The sequence below is a fragment of the Manis pentadactyla genome, chromosome 10, assembly GCF_030020395.1.
Source record: "Manis pentadactyla isolate mManPen7 chromosome 10, mManPen7.hap1, whole genome shotgun sequence".
Taxonomy (NCBI): Eukaryota; Metazoa; Chordata; class Mammalia; order Pholidota; family Manidae; genus Manis; species Manis pentadactyla.
In genome coordinates, this window is record NC_080028.1 from 79,929,810 (window position 1) to 79,948,276 (window position 18,467).

At 43.5% G+C, this 18,467-nt stretch overlaps 1 protein-coding gene across 1 annotated transcript; it reads right to left on the reverse strand.

Annotated features, from left to right (window-relative positions):
* Window positions 1–1,464: 1,464 nt before the first annotated feature.
* On the reverse strand, window positions 1,465–17,629 carry ZKSCAN2 (zinc finger with KRAB and SCAN domains 2). Its single transcript, XM_036916901.2, has 7 exons — window positions 17,222–17,629; window positions 16,016–16,202; window positions 13,726–13,811; window positions 13,273–13,393; window positions 10,269–10,949; window positions 8,247–8,738; window positions 1,465–6,055 (listed from the first exon to the last, which is right to left on the reverse strand). Exons 1-7 carry the CDS (start codon window positions 17,624–17,626, stop codon window positions 5,133–5,135), a joined length of 2,895 nt encoding a protein of 964 aa, XP_036772796.2. The 5' UTR covers window positions 17,627–17,629; the 3' UTR covers window positions 1,465–5,132.
* Window positions 17,630–18,467: the final 838 nt, after the last annotated feature.

The following is an 18,467-nucleotide window of genomic DNA, read 5'->3' on the forward strand; positions in this document are numbered from 1 at the left end:
TGCCACTTGCTGCTGCTGTTGAAAGTGGTCCCTAGGGGTGGTAAGTGCTACAGCTAAGTCACGCGTGTCTAGGCCCTGGCCGTGACTTGAAGGCGGGGTCCTGCCCCGACAATCCCACAGCTTCCACGCCAGGCATACATGTGTGCTTCTTGGGTTCTACGCCCCAGGGCTGAGGCCTAGCAGGTCTTGGTTCTCCTGCCCACACCATTGTCCTCAAGGCCGTGAGTCCTGCCTCCTCTGGGGTTAGGTATTCACCTTTCTCGGAAGCTGGTGACACTATTTCCCTCCAAGTCCCCAGATCCATTGTGGAGTTTGGGGTTGTGACTGGCTGTATTCTTTTTGGTGCTTGAAACACAAAGCATTTGTTCTCCTCCCATAGAGTCTAATTGCCTCACTGGTTCATAGGAATTGAAAATTTGTAGCCCTTAGAGATTCTTTTTCCCCCTCACAAAGTCTCTTATCTAATTGTCAGACCTGAGTCAGTTCACAAACCTTAATCTCTGTGAAGGAATGGTGGGTAGGTGGGGGTCAGGTAGTCTTGTGAAGAACTCTGATACCACATTAATTTATGAGCCTTTATCTTCACTTCCTCCAAAGATTGTGACCATTTACTAAAGGAATATACAGAAGACTCACAGGGACTCCTAGATATTCTGAGCAGTTGTAATTCTTGAGGACCTTGGCTGCTACTGCAGTCGGCTGCACAGAGCTGAGGCTTGTGAAGTCCAGGTGAGATGCACTTTGCCTGGGATCGACTTCATGTGTAGGTGAACTGGCTCTCTAAACCCATCCTGTGGTTCTTCCTACAGTTCCTGCCAGGATAGTTGGAGATGTAGCCTTATCAAGTGGTGAAATCTTTACACTGCCTCTGGGACCCGTGGAGCTGGAATTACTATGGGAAGAGGGGCTAAATGGAAGCCACTGGAACTCTTTAAACCAAAACAGTAAATCAAAGGCAACACCAGTTCTCTGTGGAAATTGCCAATATTTGTTACACCATGAAAGGCTGTGGGTGAGTGCCTCACCCGGAATACATGAAATATGTGCTAATTCCACCCTAGAATTAAAGCCAACCATTATCGGGACAGCTCCCCGCCTGTTCACGGGGAGGTCAATTTCACTGGCTACAGATGAGAGACAGTAAAGCCCTCGTTTAGCCGTTCATACTAGTCCTTATTTAGAGAACAAGTGATTATGCTACCTTTGCACGGTTAGGACACCGCGGCCGTTTAACGTGAGTCACTGGGCAGACAGTGCCTCTAATACTAGTTATGCTAGAGGTGATGTTTTTGGTAAACAGGCGGCGCTGCACAGGAAAGCTGAGGACTCCCTGCCGATTGTGGGGGGAGTAGTGAACCGGCAGGAGATGGATTTCTCCTTAGCTACTAATAGGGTGAGCTTTTATTACCTCTTAAGTAAGTTATCTTTTCCCTTAAGAGACAACATCCTTCAAATTATGGCAAAACCAATGGGAGTCATTTCTTTTAGACATTTATTTCACATACAAGTTTTCAAGGAGACATCTAAGTGAACATTAATATAAAACAATGAATGGATACACATTTACACTTGGAATGCATTCAGACAGAGACAAAGCTTACAGCTACATGTCACTCAGCCACTCCTTGCATCTGGGGCTTCCCCAGCTCCCTCATGGTTCAGTCGTGTCTGTCACCGGGCACCAGACCTCAAAACAGCTTCCTTCACTGCAGCCACCCGCTGTTGGCCGCGAGGTGTCTCAGGGGCTGCCTGCTGTTGAGCACAAGGACCTGTATTGGACACACACCATTTGTCCTTCCTCCTTAGTGAGCAAGCTGCTGGACTGCTTCCTAAGCAGTGTCCCTCTTCCCAAAGCAGGAAATGGATCCAGGGTGGCCCAGGGGCTGCACGCAGCAGGGAGCCAGGCCGCGCAGCCCGGTCTTATAACCTCTTCATCTGCACCATGCCCCACAGTCTCACAAACACCGGAGCTGGAGCAATCTTGGCAGTCAAGTAACTTCTCTTAAATGTAAGGCATTCAGGCCCAGAGAGAGGATATGGTTTGTCAAACAACACTCAGTAAGTGGCAGTAACAAGACTAAAATGTGTCTCTTTTGGCTTCTGGTCTAATGCTCATTCCACCATGGCAGGCTGCCCTGAGCTGTTTAAGAATATGTATGAAGTTTTCCTTTTTAAAGAAGATTTATGAATAAATTAGGTTGTATGTTTAATAGAGCCACCAGTAGGAACTGGAGGTATTTGTGGGAACAATAAAGCATGCGTAGGCAGGGAATGTAAGCCAGTTCCCAAAGTGCCTTGGGTAAGGTATCAGAGAATAAAATGTCTATTTGTAGACATTTAAAAAAAATAGTTACTTTTTAAATATAGGATTTGGGACAATTTTCAAAGAAATAAGATAGGATTAAATAAATACAGGTTTTAGGTAGTGGGTTGAGGTGGGCTGTAGGTTCTGTTGAGTTCTCCAGCAGGCAGAACAAAGAGAGAAAAGCTTTAAGTTATAAAAATCACAGTGTTTGTTAGGTAACTTTTTTTTTGCTTAGGATGAGAGCTTTCCCTGGTTCTGAGGCCTAGAACAAAACCTTTTCCTATGCACCTTCATAAAAACAACGTTATGTGATATAAATGACACATTATTCATTTTGACTTTCATGCTCCAGCTGAAAAAGATAAAATGTAAGTAGTCTTGGCCTAAGATGATGGGTATGACCTTCTACTTCCTCAGAACAGAGACAAAGTTCATTAAGTGAGGTACATACATGTCCAAACAGCCCTTTTCTAATTAGGAATGTGGTAGGGGAACTGAAGTTCCACTTTAGCTCGTTCCCAGACATAGGAGACGGAAACAGAGTCAGTCTCATATGGAGATGGAGCGTATCTTGCCATTGGGATGTCTGAGAGACAGAGGCACAGCATTTTAGGCAATGAGAAAGACTCTTTTGCAAGGGGACACGATTTTCTCATGACTGCATCACTGACCCTGGTAGATGACATGAGGTGACTGGCCTCACTTTTGCTGCAGTACTTCCTCTAGCATGTAAGTTACTTTGAGTACAGGCACCATGCCTTTGTTCACTTTTGTATCCCCCACTGTGCCTAGAACACAGCCTTACACAATCAGCTCTTAATAAATACTTATGAATAACTCATCTACTTTCCTGAATCATGCTTCAACATAATTATCAATCAATATCAGTATTACCAATATTACTATGGAGTGATTTCTATTTATGTGCATCTTCTCTAGCATTGGACTCCAGAACATCTACACAATATAAGCACACACCCACTGACACCATATACCTTACTGCGCTGGGCACGCTAACTGCACTTACCAGTATGAGTCTACAATTCAGACAATGCAGAGGAAACCGACCTACTGAGACGGGAACAATCATGACATTTCCAACAAATGTAAATCAGAAACATTTATCAATGTTTACCTGAGTCACCTGCCTTCTGATAGGCCAACACCCTATTCTGGCACCACATGCTGGACTCGATTTCTTTCTATGCTGCCTATGCTTCTTGGTATACTGCCAAACGAGTTTCAAAAGATTCAAGCATATGCAAAGGAGAAGTATTATATCCAGGTGTCTTCAAATAAATAGAGCATCTAACAGTGGGAAGGAGAGGTCAGGTCACACACACAGCCCTGCCTCTGGTTCTTTCCCACTGAAGTTACGGCTTCCCCTCCCCCGTGCGAAGCCACTGCCGGTCACATGTGTGTGAAGGGTGTGAATGCCACCGGCCTCATCCCAGAGCAAACAGCTGCATGATGAATTCCCTGGTCTCCCCCGTAACTTCCAGAACTGAGCTGACTACCTCCCCCACCTGAACTCTTCCTTCTGTGTTTGCTGGCCTAGTACTAGGTGGGTATCAAAGATATTTTTCAGACAAAAAGGTAAACGAGGAAAACAAAAACAGTGTTCTGGATGGGAAGTTTTTGTAAGTATTTTCACTTTCACTCAGTAAGTGATGGAGTCGTATAAATTACTCAGGGCTCGTTAGGTTTGTGGTCTGAGGAAGAGGGACTAGAAGCCTCAGAGAAGAGAACTGGACATTTAGCAAACAGTCCTGGAAGTGTTCTGAACTCAGTGGCATGTGATTTAAAGCACACCTCAGGGGTCCGACTGGTCTTAGAAATACCAAATGTTTCAGGTTTCAACCTCACTTCCCTCTTGCATTTTAGAATACTATTATATAACATTACATTAAAGTGTGGTTTGGGAGGCATACAATACACCAACATACCAGTCATGTTCTGGGTAGGAACCAGAGAGGTTATAGAACCAGAATGTGTCTGAATTAAAATTCTACTTTATTTTAATGAGGCACACCATGAGCATGCATCCTATTCAATCTGAGGAGGGCACAGCAGTTCAGAGGGGTCAGACAAGAGCACCCAGAACAATTAAGAGGTAAGTGTAGGACTAGGAGAAGCAGGAAAAGGAAGTGGACTATTTATAGGCTGGAGAAGCAGCAGCCAAGTGGGTGTCGGTCTTCAGGTACAGAGAGGTCGGGGTACAGATGACGGGTGTCGGCTGCTTCTCATCGCTGTGGGCATGGCATTAGTAACAAGATTTCAGCGACAACACGGGGAGTCTATCCTAGCTTTGGGGATCAACTGCTTGCCACAAAAAAGGTACACTGCAACAGACTTCTGGTAGAAGCTGTGAAATCTTCACTCTCCTTTTTGAGTATCCTCAAAACCAAGATGGATTTGATGCAGTTCTGATCAGACTGCTTAAAGTCCTACTCAGACATGAAGCTCTGTGATCAAGTTGCGTCCAGGATCTCATGTGGTAGATAAAGAAAAAAAAACCTTTTCAGCATTTTCTCTCCCCTTGAAAACAACTCACCCCCACTGAAGGATCCTGACTGTTGCTGGACTTAGCAGGGCCTCGACATCCTGAAGAAAATCTCAGTCCAAACTTGGAAAGGGCATCCCCTCCACTTGGCTCGAGGAGAAGTTGAGACACACAGGAGAGGAACACATCGGTAAGTTAGAGGCAGAGGTGAGAACAGGATCCGAGTCTTTATTTATACACTTCATAGCTAAGAAAAGATTGCTTTCGAGAGTGAGATTAAGGTAAAATGTCTAAGGGGACATGGAGGAAGAGAAGAGCTCGTAATCAAAAGGTTTTCCTGAGTTCATCCACCTTCCCCTTGGGGGGGACCTCTGGGGGACTCGCGGGTTGGGGGAGCGGCAGGGGCTTTTCCCTCACGTGAACTTCCTGGTGTTTGCTAAGAACAGAACTCTTACTGAAACGTCTGCCACACTGGGCACATCCATAGGGCTTCTCTCCAGTGTGTATTCTCTGATGTTCTCGAAATCTTGTACAGTTATTGAAGCTTTTTTCACAGTCCACACATTTGTAGGGATTCTCGCCAGTGTGGACTCTGCGGTGGGCGCTGAAGTGGGAGCTGTTGGTGAAGCTTTTCCCACACTCTCCACACTGGTAGGGCTTCTCTCCAGTGTGGGTTCTCTGATGTATGATGAGACTTGAGCTCTGACTGAAGCACTTTCCACATTCTCCACACTGGTAGGGTTTCTCCCCCGTGTGGACTCTCTGGTGAGCACCAAAGTTTGAGGAGTCATTAAAGCTCTTGCCACAGTCAAGACATTTGAAAGGTTTTTCTCCGGTGTGGATTCTTTGGTGTCTGATGAGGCTCCTGCTTCTCCCAAAGCACTTCCCGCAGATGCTGCACTTGCACGGATTTTCCTTCTGGTGGGTCACCCGGCACATGAGATGGGCACTCCTCCCAAAGCTCTCCCCGTATGTGAGGAGTCTGTAGGACCTCTTCCCCGGGAGAGGCCTCGGAGGCACCACTGCTTTCCCTGAATCTCTAGGCTGAGACTTCAACTTTCCCTGTCTGATTCCTTGAAGGCTGTCCCACTGTCTTCCTGAGATGCATTCTTTTTTCTGATATTTACCTGGATCAGTGTTCTGGGAAACAACCCTTTTAGACTTTTCTATTAATGCCCTATGCTGCTCCATGTCCTTATATATTATCTGCATTGCATCCTCCTTGATACTATCTCCAATTTCAAAATCTGGAAAAAAAAAGACAAACATTTCAGACCAGTCCTGTATTAACATACATAACATGGCTTACAAGGCTTCGTTTGTGAGGATCCCCACATACTTCACAGGCTTCAGGTCTGTTACTCTTCCCTGATTTATTATTTCATGCCTTATTTTCATTCAGTCCCTCAGTCAGTAACACCCAGTAAAAAGTAGGCCTTTGGAAATGTTTCCTCAGTTGAATTATGAGCCAAGCCATTATTCCATCCATATCCTGATGAGCATGGGAGCACCTACGCTTACCTTCTCACAGTCCCACCCTAGCTTCTCCTGCCTCCAAATGTGCCCATGCACACTAAAGACACTGTGCCACACTAGTGGTCAGAGCAGAGTCCTGGGATCAGGTCCAAATTCCCCTACTGGCTTCTGAGTTCATCAGTGCATCATCATATCCCGCCCAACCATATTTCCTTCTTCTCTCAAAAGTTCCCATCACTTTGTTTTTCTGGCTGTCTCACAGACCACATGAATCCAAATCTCAATTCTCACTGCTCCCCAAACAGGAATTCTCTTCTCCTCACTCATCTATCTACATTTCACATTCACCAGCTTTTCCAAGAAGTTTTCTGGACAGAGAGATGATACAGTGAAGAGACATACGCTTGGAATCAGACAGCTGATTCTGATTCCACCTGTGCACTTATGAACTGTGCGGTTCTGTATTAACCTTTCATGATGGAAAATTCAAACATAGAGACAGTATGGTGCACTTCCATGAACCACTTACCCAGCCTTAACAATAACCTACTCGTGGACAATCTTGTTTCATCTCTACTCCCACACACTTCCTGCTCCCTATGCCCAGATTGTTTTGAAGCAAATTCCATAATTGCTTTATTTCATCCATTACTATTTCACAAGCTGTGTAACTTAGGTCCAGTCCAGGTATGATTCCCAAACCCTTGTTCCTAAGCATTTTGCTATACTATCTTATTTCTACTTGCCAGTGTTAATGTTACCTTCCTTCTACACATTGAGTGGAAATTGCTGTACTCTCTGTCCCAAGAGGGGTGGCTGTAGCATGGGTTGGGGAGAGGAGAGCAGCTGTCAATCACTTCATTAAGTAAAAAGCCCTAATGATGCCATCTTTTATTTAGCAGTACCCCTTCTGAAGTATTCTGTTTGGGATTTGGAGGAAGTCACAGCCTAGCAGTTGGCTCATGTAAAGCCTGATAATTTGGTGACAGGTCTGGAGCTCAACTTAAAAAATGAAATTCACAAGAGATGGTACTAAGGACTTTGTTCTGTTTCCAGAGTTATCAAAAATAGGGTCATGCAGAACCTAACAATTTCAGCTTCATACTCCAATTCCCCACATAAATACAACCTGAGAGAATCTGTATGAAGTTCCTTCTGTGATGTTTATTTTGAATAGCATAGAGTGTTGGGAGGAAAATAATAACAGGTAAGCATAGAAAGAGGACTCAGATGACAGATGGCTGCGGAAACTTAATACAAGACTGGTGGAGAAAATTGGGTTGGAGACTTTTACAATAGTCTGGGCAGGAGACCAACAAAGACTGAACTAGGGCAGCAGTTGTGATAACTAAAGGGGACAGACAGAAGTTCTACAACAGTTGGAAATAGTGTTATCTGCCTGGATATCCATAGTGATAGAGAAGGCATCAGAAATATCTGTAAAGTTTTAAGTCTGGATGACCTGTGGGAAGAAACAGGGAAGAGGGATGGTATGGGAAGGAAGACAGTGGTTTTAGTTTTAAAACTTTTAAGTCTGGGCTGCTGAGAACCAGAATAAAGTCTCTCTCTGTCTACCCTTTCCTCATGCACATCACACATAACTGAGGCATTTCTCAGTTATTTCTTGAGTTTACTGCCAAAACTTCTTCATCTAAGTTTTTTCTCAGTTCTTACTCCCCAAGCATTTTCAGGGGATATAAAACATTATTTGACTTCCTCTGGACAAATGAGGCTGTGACTCCAAAGACCAATTCACTAGAATGTATGCGCCTCCCACTCATAGAAGCACTGCGAGAACAGGGGTTTTGTGTCACTGACTGCTTATCTCCTGCTCCTCAGATAGCACAGGACACACGAGTATTTGCTTAATGAATAAATACTCATGAGCATTATGCCAGATGTAATGACTGTTCAGTAGATCATATTTTCTCTTCTCTTAGACTTTAATCCCTTGATTCTTACCATTTGGGCTTTGCAGCAGACCTGGGGATCCCTGGTATTCTGAGTCTTGTGCAATTTCCTCCTCACTCATTCTCTCACTCCCAGAATCTTCTACTATTGCCCCTTGTGAGGTCTCCTCAGGTTCCCAGCCTGTAGGTTCCTGGGGTTCAATCTCAAGATCCTCTCTTTCCTGCCTTGAGGGTGACGGCACTTCCTCTGGGGAACCGGGGGTAGGCACAGAGGCCCGGGAGTTGATCAGGGCGTCCATCTCCTTGTAGAATGCGCAGGGCTCGAGCACATGGCCATTCTGCACTTTGCGGTAGCTCTTCTGGAGACTTTTGAACTTGGTCCGACACTGTTCTGGTGTCCGGAGGAAGCCGCGCTCGCGCAGTTGTTCAGCCACAGCCCCATATAACTTGCTCTTCCGATGGCAGGCTTGAAGTGCTTCATAAAACCGAGTCTCCTGGAGGATGTCAAGAAAAGTCTTGGTTTCCTCATAGCCCCAGTGCACACCTGCCATGCAAGGATAAAGTTAAAAGATAAAAGAGAAGTATCTGTAGTAGCCTCTATACATTACAGAATATAAGGAATAGAAAAAAACTATTCCTGTTCACAGTAGAACAAGAACTATATGTCTAGGAATAAGCTTTGCAAAAAATAAGAAAGTGTATATAAAAAATATCTATACTAAGGAAAGACAAAAGAACTAAAGAAAATGGGGAGACATTATATTTCTGGAAGGAAGACTCATGTTGTAACAGTTATTAATTCTCAAATGAATCTATAGTCAAAATCCCAATAAGATTTTTGAATTGAAATTGACAGACTAATTTCAACGTTTACTTGGCTGAGTAACAATGCAGTCCTTCAAATCAGCCATCGCTATGGGACTAAGAATTTAGCTGTCTTTTCAAAATGGTTATGAATAATGGTCTAGACACCCAAGAGGAACTTTCCCCTCCAATTTTTTTAGTCAGTCTTCCTTGACAACTAGAACTATGTCCAGCATAGTTTTTGATTCCTCCACTTTGAGATGAAATGCTCTGAAGATCACCTTCCCATCTTTTTCCCGAGGTCTACTTCTTTTGAATAAGTAAATGCATGGGTACACTCCCAGCTCTCTTAGCCTGATTTATTTTTCCATTCTATCTAACAACTTACCTTTTCATAAGGTGGAACAGAGAAATGTTACAATAGCAGTGATACCAAACAATGTTTTATTGCACTTAAACATTTACAGAAGGCTGTCATCAATATTCTCTCCTTTAACACTAACCACGACTCTGGTATTCTCAGTCATATTTTATTGACAAGAAAACCAAAGCTCAAAGTACTTCTATGATGTGTCTCAGTCACACAGATATGAATTGGCGATTTAGTTCTGAACATTCCAGTCCCCAAATTTCAATACCAGTTTTATGTGGCATATGGTACATCTTTTTCTATCCTTTTAATTTCAATGTCTCTGTGTTCCTGTATTTAAGATGTATCTCTTGGAAGCAACATACAGTTGTTAAACGTCTGATTATCTTAGTCTTTTAAGTTTGTAATTAACAATATATTTGGATTTACATCTACCATCTTACTGTTTCTCTCCATTTGAGTCATCTACTTTGTGTTCATTTTTTTCACTCATTTTTTTGTTAGTTACACATTTTTTTGCTGGTTATCCTAAAGGTCATAGTAATGTATCTTTGACTTACTATAATCTAATACAGTTGATTGCTTTATACCAATTCTCAGATAATGTCAGATCCTTAGAATCCTTTGACTCAAATTTTCTTCCTTCCACGGGCCCCAATTACTCAGTATCCTTGCTGTGCTTTGATGTGAGAAAGAACCTTCCATAGCCACTCAGTGCTGTCACTCAGACTGCATGGGGGCAGCGATGAACACCTAAGAGTACTTGACCATGTGGTTGATCACAGTGGTCAGTGGCCAGGCACGTGCGACAGCACTCCCGAGGTGTGGCCACTTCTGGTCTATGCTTCCTTCCAAGAAATCATCCATTCTCATACCAGAAAAAGCAAGCACAGCTCTTACCACTCAGGTTCTGGAACAAGACAGGGGCACCACGAATCTCAGACTTCTGGATAAGTTCAACGCCCATTTCATCCCCATCAGATTCTTCTGTGGCTTCTTCCTCTGCCAAACTGACCTGTTCTTTAGCACTGATACCAATTCTTTTTAGTCTGGGGGGAGAGAGAGTCTTCTTTGCCTTAACAGTGGTTGAAGCATGTGCTGCCGGGTTCAACAGAGCATCCATGTCCTCAAAGAAGGCACAGGGTTCTAGCAGGTGGCCATTCCTTACTTTCCGATAGCTCTTCTGGAGACTTTTGAACTTGGTCCGACACTGTTCTGGTGTTCGGAGGAAGCCACATTCTCGCAACCATTCAGCTACAGCACCATACACCTGGCTGTTTCGGGGACAAGCCTGAAGTGTTTCATAAAAGCGAGACTCTCTGAGAATTGCAAGAAAAGTCTTAGTTTCCTCATAGCTCCAGTGCACACCTGCTATTTTTTCATCTTCTAAGCCCCACTGCTGCTGCTCTCTCCACATTTTTGCTGCGTTCCTTGCAGGGATCTGAATAGCATGAACTGACTTTCCCTTGATGTAGCTGCTTCGCAGAATATTCTTTTTATTAGAGGGCTGTAGACCTGTGGTCCATGTCTCCTTCCTTTGCTCTAACGGGGCTATCTTGTTAGATACAGACACTATACTTCCTACAGAAAGAATAAACATATTTCATGTTAAACAGAGGACATTACTGCATGTCCCAATCTTCTGTCATGTGCTCTCCTGGACCACTTGTTCACACCTATCCCCTAAAGGTCTTGTCCCAGTCTCCTCTCTTCTAGAGCCTTCCTCAGCCATGACAGTGCACACTATAGTTATTCGTACATGAGTTCTTTAGCACAGTCATCTACTAACTTATGTCATCATTTTACTTCTCGTATATGTACTTCTTTCCCCAGTTCTTAAGGGAAGAAACATGTATTTTATCACCTTCAATCCCATCTCAGCATCTAACATTGTGTCAGGGTCACAGTATGCTCCTAACCAGTATTTGTTACTTATACTCCCCACCCCGACACACACACATACTGGGGCCATGAGAGATGAGAAATGAAGAATTTTTAGATATATCTGACAAGGTTCATCATAGGAAAGAGATGTAAGAATAGTGAAACACTTCGAGGGTTTGTTACCTTATGATACTGTAGAGATCAACATGTCTTAAATTTGAATCCTAGCTCTATCACTTACTTTACCTTATGACCGGGGAAGTTTCTTAATCTCTTTCAGCCTCAGTTTCCTAGGAAATAATATATTCAAAGACATACTGGGAATATTAAATAAATGATTATCTGTAAAGTGTCTAATGTCTAACAGGTATGTAAAAAATTAGTTTTCTTCTCTAGAAAACACACACAGAAGTGTCAAGGAATTCTTCTCCAGTAGGACATCAAATCAAATCCTTTCTGAGAGAACCTGGGGGATGGAGATTTGCTATTTTTACATGAGAGGAGTTTAGGGATAATTGAAAGCTCAATTACCTAAAAGGACTAGGCAGACAATATAAGCAAGGGGGCGGCTGGAGTGAACTAGGGCAGTTCAGCAAGACCTCCTTGATTCAGCTCTGGTCAGCTGTCATTGTGTGAGACGGTGGGCCCATGGTGCTCAAGAGATATGGGGAATCCAGATTTACAGACGGACTTTAAATTAAAATTCTGTGTAAGACCAAATGTGTGTAAAAGCCAGGTTCAGTCCATGAGCCACTGGTTTACAACCTATGATAAGAGATTAGGGCAGTGTCTCTGGGCCTGGGTCTTTCTGTATGTAATTACATGCGAAGGTGCTGGACTGGAGCTGAATTCTCACAGTACAGCCCCTATCCCACTCATGTCCGATTTTACTAAGGACTCTAACTCAGCATTATACTAGGTCTGGATGCTGTATGTCCAAGCAATGTTAGGAATCATCAATCATGAGCACAAGGAGGCAGAGGGCTGGGATGCCTGCTGTTTTGGGAAGAGTGCTTTGTTACTGGTATGTCATCAGTGTCCCCTTAAGTTGGTCATTTTTTCCAACTGCTTTAATTGTTTTCTAATTATAAATAATTGTTGGTTTATCTTTATTCATTCAATATGACAAGGCCCATATTATAATCTCTATACTTTAGTGTCTCTATGCAGTGTTGTCCCACAGAACTTTCTGTGATGATGGAAATGGTCTATAATTGTGCTGTGCAACACAGCTACTAAGTTACCTTAAATGTGGGTATTGCCATTGAGGAACTCAATTTCTAACTTCAATTTTAATAAATTTAAACTTAAATAGCCATGTATGGCAAGTGGCTACCCTATTTGGACACGTCTACAGTATCTATAGTGTGTGTTAGTGCAATTTTAGGCCTATACTTTTATTTATAAGTAGTCTTTGACTTGCAGCTTACATATGAATGAATCACTTATCCCTACTGTTAATGCAAATGACATATCCTTCAGAAAGGACACTTCAGTGGTTATGTGTGCAGGTAAACTTGTGCTATTTAAGTAATTTACAACATGCTATCAAAGTGATCACACTGAAATTACTTTTTTCCTTCCATTTATAAGATTTCCATTTCTCCAGGAATTATCTGCTGGGCACTCACTGATGTGTGAGGCTCTGTGCAGTGTTGGGGTTACTACAGGTGAACAAAAATCCTAAAATGACCCTGTGACTTTATGGAGCTTTTGATCTCATGGATATAAGTTTATATTTAAATAATATAAATATGACAGTCATTTATAGCACCTCTCCAGTGTTTTAATCACTAAATTATAAGAATACATATTATTTTTTAAACTGGAAAAAAGGAATGAATGAGATAAGAAAACACAGATAAATGGTTTTTAGGTCTGGTAAGCTAGATCACAGAAATGATTAGACAACCCATGGAGGTCCTTTAAGTATTAATATTTATTACTGTTTTATGATCACTAGAAATGAGTTTATTAGAAATCTCCCAATTTTTTACTTGAAAGGGGAAAGAATCCTTACCCAGGGAGACCATGTTTCCCACAGTCTCTTTCCTAACATCTTGGTAGAGGTCTCTGTGAGCAGGATGCACACTTTTTTTGTAGGAAGAACCTCTTGCCACGTGGACATCTTTCCCTGGTCCCTGCAACAACACTAACAGCAATGACTACCAAGATAACCACATGGGTCTGTGAAGTATGAATGATCATGGGTGAAGCATAGAAGGGCCCTAAAGAGGAATTAAAAATCAAGGAACCAAGTGTATATTATGTGGCAAATGAGACATTAGAATCATAAGACAGATGATCCCACAAGGAGTCCCATTAATCAGAAGCTGGGTCCAGTCTTTTCTGGAAAAGGAACAATGGAGAAAAAGTCTCTTGGAGGGAATATAAAAGTTTGAGCATAGCAAAGGCACAGGAAATCATTGTGCTGAATACCCTAGGAAGGCCAGAGAGGACAGTTACAATTTACCTGAGAACCAACAGGAGGTCGTATGGCTGTTACTTCCGGACCCATGATGTTCCATTCGTCAGCAGAGGCCCAGGGAGAAGGGCGTACTGTAAGAAGGGAAAGAAACGATTACTGTTCTGGGCTTTGGCCCTTTAATTCATGCTGCTTCTACTTTAAAAAAAATTTTTTTTATTTTGCTATCATTAATCTACAATTACATGATGAACATTATGTTTACTAGACTCCCCCCTTCACCAAGTCCCCCCACATACCCCATTAGTCACTGTCCATCAGCATAGTAAGATGCTGTAAAATCACTACTTGTCTTCCATGCTGCTTCTACTTTTAAGAAATGAGCATGTATAAGAAAACTAACTAATAAATATTGACCATTTTCTCAGTGAGTTCAGAACAATGCTTCAAACCATGACCTCCTAGACCAGGGCTCACAAACGCAGATGCTTTCAGGGAGTGAGCAGGCAGAGCATATGATGAGAGGCTCCGGGTAAGGATTGTGGGGAACTGGAGAGCACACGTCCCATTGGAAGGTACAGCCAATGCTCAGCTCCAGTTGCTTCACTGTGGCCATGGAATAGCCAGCGCTTCTCATTTTTTTAAGAGAAGCCAGAAATCTGGACTTTTACATAAAATACCCAAAGTCTTAAACCTTGGAACTAAAAACAAACAAAAACCCCCAAACCAAAACTCTTTGTGGGTGAAAGAAAACAAATTTGACTTGACATGTGAATTATCAGTTTGAAATCTCTAGTAAAAATTAATCCTTTTAGTATGCTTAAAAAGTCAGCATATACAGATATATAGTCCTGGATAGTACAGGCAAATATGCCCCTTGAAAGGTGTAATGAATAGATAAAAACTTTTTTATAGCTCAATCTATGGTCTAACTTTCACTCAAGTACTCCCTATCTAGGGAAAACTTCCAGACTAAATATTACTGTGACCAATAATGCAAAAAAGCTTGCTCCACTTCTTTCTACAGAAGCAAACTGAATCATTTCCTCAGAAACACATTATTCCCTTAAACACACATGGCTGAAATCACAGGTCTTCTTTTAGAATGAATTTACCTTTCTGAGATACCTGGTTTCTGTCCTCCATATCCCCTGTAAGTACCTTAAGAAAACAAACTTCTCCACTTTAGGAATTCCTTATCACCCTGGGATGGCAAAATCCAGAAACACCATGCATTTGTTGGACTAAGCTTATTAACTAAAATAACTGAGAGCATCTAATCTATGTGAAAAGGGAGCTTTAATGCTGATGAACGCCACAGACTGCAAAATTTAGAAATATTTATATTTGGAATGCATTCTATCATAATATGAATTTCAGGACGGATAAGGAGGTGGGATACATAGTGTATCTTGCTTCTTGGTGAGGGATTGTGTAAATCAGACAGATTTGAAGTGTGAAAATAATTTTGCCATTATGGAACAGATGAAACTAACATTTATTGAACACTACTATGTATTGGCCTCATTTAATCTACACTAACAACCTTATTATTTTCCTTTTACAGATGACAGAATGGAGGGTTTGGGAAGTTAAGTAACCTGATCAAGGCCATTCAGAAGAATGGCAGAGCTAGGTTTCAAAACCAGGTCACTAGTCTCTAAACGCCAGCAGCTTAACCTCTAAACATTAATACTCCTTTCGTATTACTTGTCCATGATCAAATAGAGACAGGGTCAGAGACAAGATATAAACCCAAGTCTTTTCATTGCAGGGTCAGTGATCTTTCCATTCCTCTCCTTAAGCCTGACACCACACTGCAAGGGATGGAGAGATCACTGTGGACTAGGATGGAAAGGGTATTCATTTACTTGTATTTGACTTGGTTCTAGGGCAGCTATGAACATCAGTGATCCCTTTTCTGTGGTTTAGTCCTCTCATAAGCCACTTTCTGTGACACCTTACATGTGAGTCAATTTTTGAAAAGAGGTGTCTTGCTTCCCTTTCCAAACAGTTTTTCAAGTTGTTTATGGCCAGCTGAGAACACATACACATACACACATGACAGGACTAAAACACAAGCTGATTATAGAAGGGAGATTATTCAATGATACTATCAGATCTCAAGGCCAGCCTGGTCAATCCAAGTTTTCCCAGACTCCATCTCTAAGATCCCTTTTGCTTTAATGCACATATTTCCAACTCCTGAAGTTAACTAAGTCTTTCTCCCCAAGTATTCCATTTATTTCCAAATGTATTGAGGGGAGCAAGTCACCATGTTAGGGCCACAAAATAAATCTGCCATGGTCTCTGCAGTGGGCATGCTCTGAGTTCTCACCATTCTTGGGTAAAGGTCGATGCTCTCTCTTCCGGTTCAGCTGCTCCTGGTGTCTGGAGTGGAGGCTTGCAGCTTCCTCGCGAGACAGCGCTCTGGGTTGGGTCTCCTCCTGCTCTGGCTGGAAGTCTGCCACCTCCCATGCTGCTCCCAGGGGCACTTGCTTCTCCAAGTGCACAGGACTGCTAACCTGGGAAACAAAGCCAAGGCCGTAAGGGGAAGAGGGAGGAAGAGACGGCCAGATGAAGGCCAAATTTTCCCAAGAAAGATATCAAAGAGGGATAGAAGATGTGAGCAGGAATGAAAATTTCACTCCATTCCCAAGAGAGTTTCTAAGGACTCTGAGTTAATATTACTGTCTAGAAGTCTAGGCACAAGGGAACAGCACAGGAGAGTGCTATTAATATACAGAGGGGGAAAATCTGGCAGAAGTGAAATACAGAGCCTCATTGTTACTAGAACAGATATTTGAGTCCTCACATCTATTAGGTTCATGGAGAATCAAAAGTTATCAGAACACAAATAAGCTCACTAGTGAACGGAAAACAGAATGAATCTCCACATCCAGTGTTTATCCTTGACCAAGACAGCAACCTGCAGATAGATCTTTACACAAATGCAAATCCTGTGCAAGGTGAAAGTGCAGATATTGCAGGACTTTACAAGGTTAATGAAAGAGCAGTTGAAAACAACCAGAAGAGCATTAAAAGCCACTGACAAATGAAGATCTATTTGGCAGTTCAACCAAAGAAGAGTGACAGGATGATGGCATTAAGGGCACTGCAAAAGACATATATGGATCAGAATATTAAAGGATCAGAGAGCACGCTGGGATAACTGATGAAATCCTTGCTTTTATTTATTTCTGCAAAAACAGCCCTCTTTAGGATCCAACTGCAAAAGTCTAATCCTGTGAAGCATAATGTATTGTTGTCTCACGTAATTTGGGAAACATCATGCCAAATATCTGAAACAAATATTTAAGTGCATAATGTTTAGTTTCACCTGCAAGATAATATTTCAACTAAAGTTTTTTTTTTCCATTCAATATGAAATTCTGATCCCCTTTTAAGTAGATTCACTTTCAAGGGCTTTCATTGGTACCATTTATCCTTCCATAATAAGCACTTTTCCTGCACGGCTTCCCTGCCCATCTGCTTAACCCGCCCCTTCTTTCTAAATACAAACATTTGGAAAATTCTCTCTCACCTGTTGTTTTAGTTTTCCAGTCTCTTTTTCCAAATGTATTACCAGGGCCACCGCCTCCTCTCCACTTTCCGGACATTGCTTCTGTGCCCACGGCTGAATCTTCTCGGGTAAAATGGTGAGAAACTGCTCAATCACCAGCAGCTCAAGGATCTGCTCTTTGGAACGCATTTCTGGCTTCAGCCAACGGCAGCAAAGTTCCCAGAGTTTACTGAAAGCTTCATGGGGTCCGGCTACATCCTCGTAACAAAATTGCCTAAAGCATTTGCGAAGGGTCTCAGACTCAGAGCTATCCGATCCTTCCAGAATGGACTCCGATGCCCACTCGGGGTCCTTTTCCACTTTCATTATTAAGCATCCTTCAACCTCCAGGGGCGCGTCAATCTGAAGGTCCAGGGATGCAGCCATGCTGCAACCCGGGGGTCAACCTCACGTCTAGCTCAAAGTAGACTCCAATAAACCAAACCCTGAGGGCTCCCTTCTTAATGCTTTTGTAAATGTGGGACGGTAGGGGGCGGGTAAAAACCGGTTGTGTCAGCAGGAGCAGGGTACTCCAGGTTGATTAATCAAATCTATCCGAGGCCCTTGAAAAGGTGAATATGTACCAAAAGGTCCAAAAACTAGGCCTCTTTTCCAAGATGTGTCCCCGCGATGTGGTTTTCCAGGGTGCATCTCTTTTAGTGCAATGTCGGAACCAGCGAGACTAGAGGACCGGGAGAAAACCAAGCGAAGCCGGCTGAGGGAGGATGCGCGGAGGCGAACAGCCGGGAGGGGGTGTGTCAGCTATATCCGGATCGGGATCCTGGGAGGCGAGGCCCCGAGTGGGTGGGGCCGGTTGCGCAGGCCCTACCCGGTCACGGGTTCGAGGCTTGGGCACCGCCGCGCGCCCAGGCCGCTGCGGGTGGCCGCTGGGGACTGGCGGTGTCCCAGGCCAGCGCTGCGCTCTTCCCGGCCCAGGGCGGCCCCGGCAGTCCTTCGGCAACTTCCACAATCCGAGGAAAGGCCGCGAAGCCTTTGAGCGGAGAGAAGCCGCGGGGACAAAACAAGGCCTCGCGGGGGGTACAGCTAGTTCGGTGCGCGCCGCCCAGTCCGCTCCGCCCGCGGCTGCGCGGGGGGCGCTGGGAGCCGCGGCCACGCATGCGCCGCCCGCGACCGCGCGCCGCGGGGTCCCGGGGAGGCTTCCTTGCTGGCGAGGGGCTGGTGGGAGGGGGCTGCGTGGTGGACTCTCGCGAGAGCGCGCAGTGCAGGG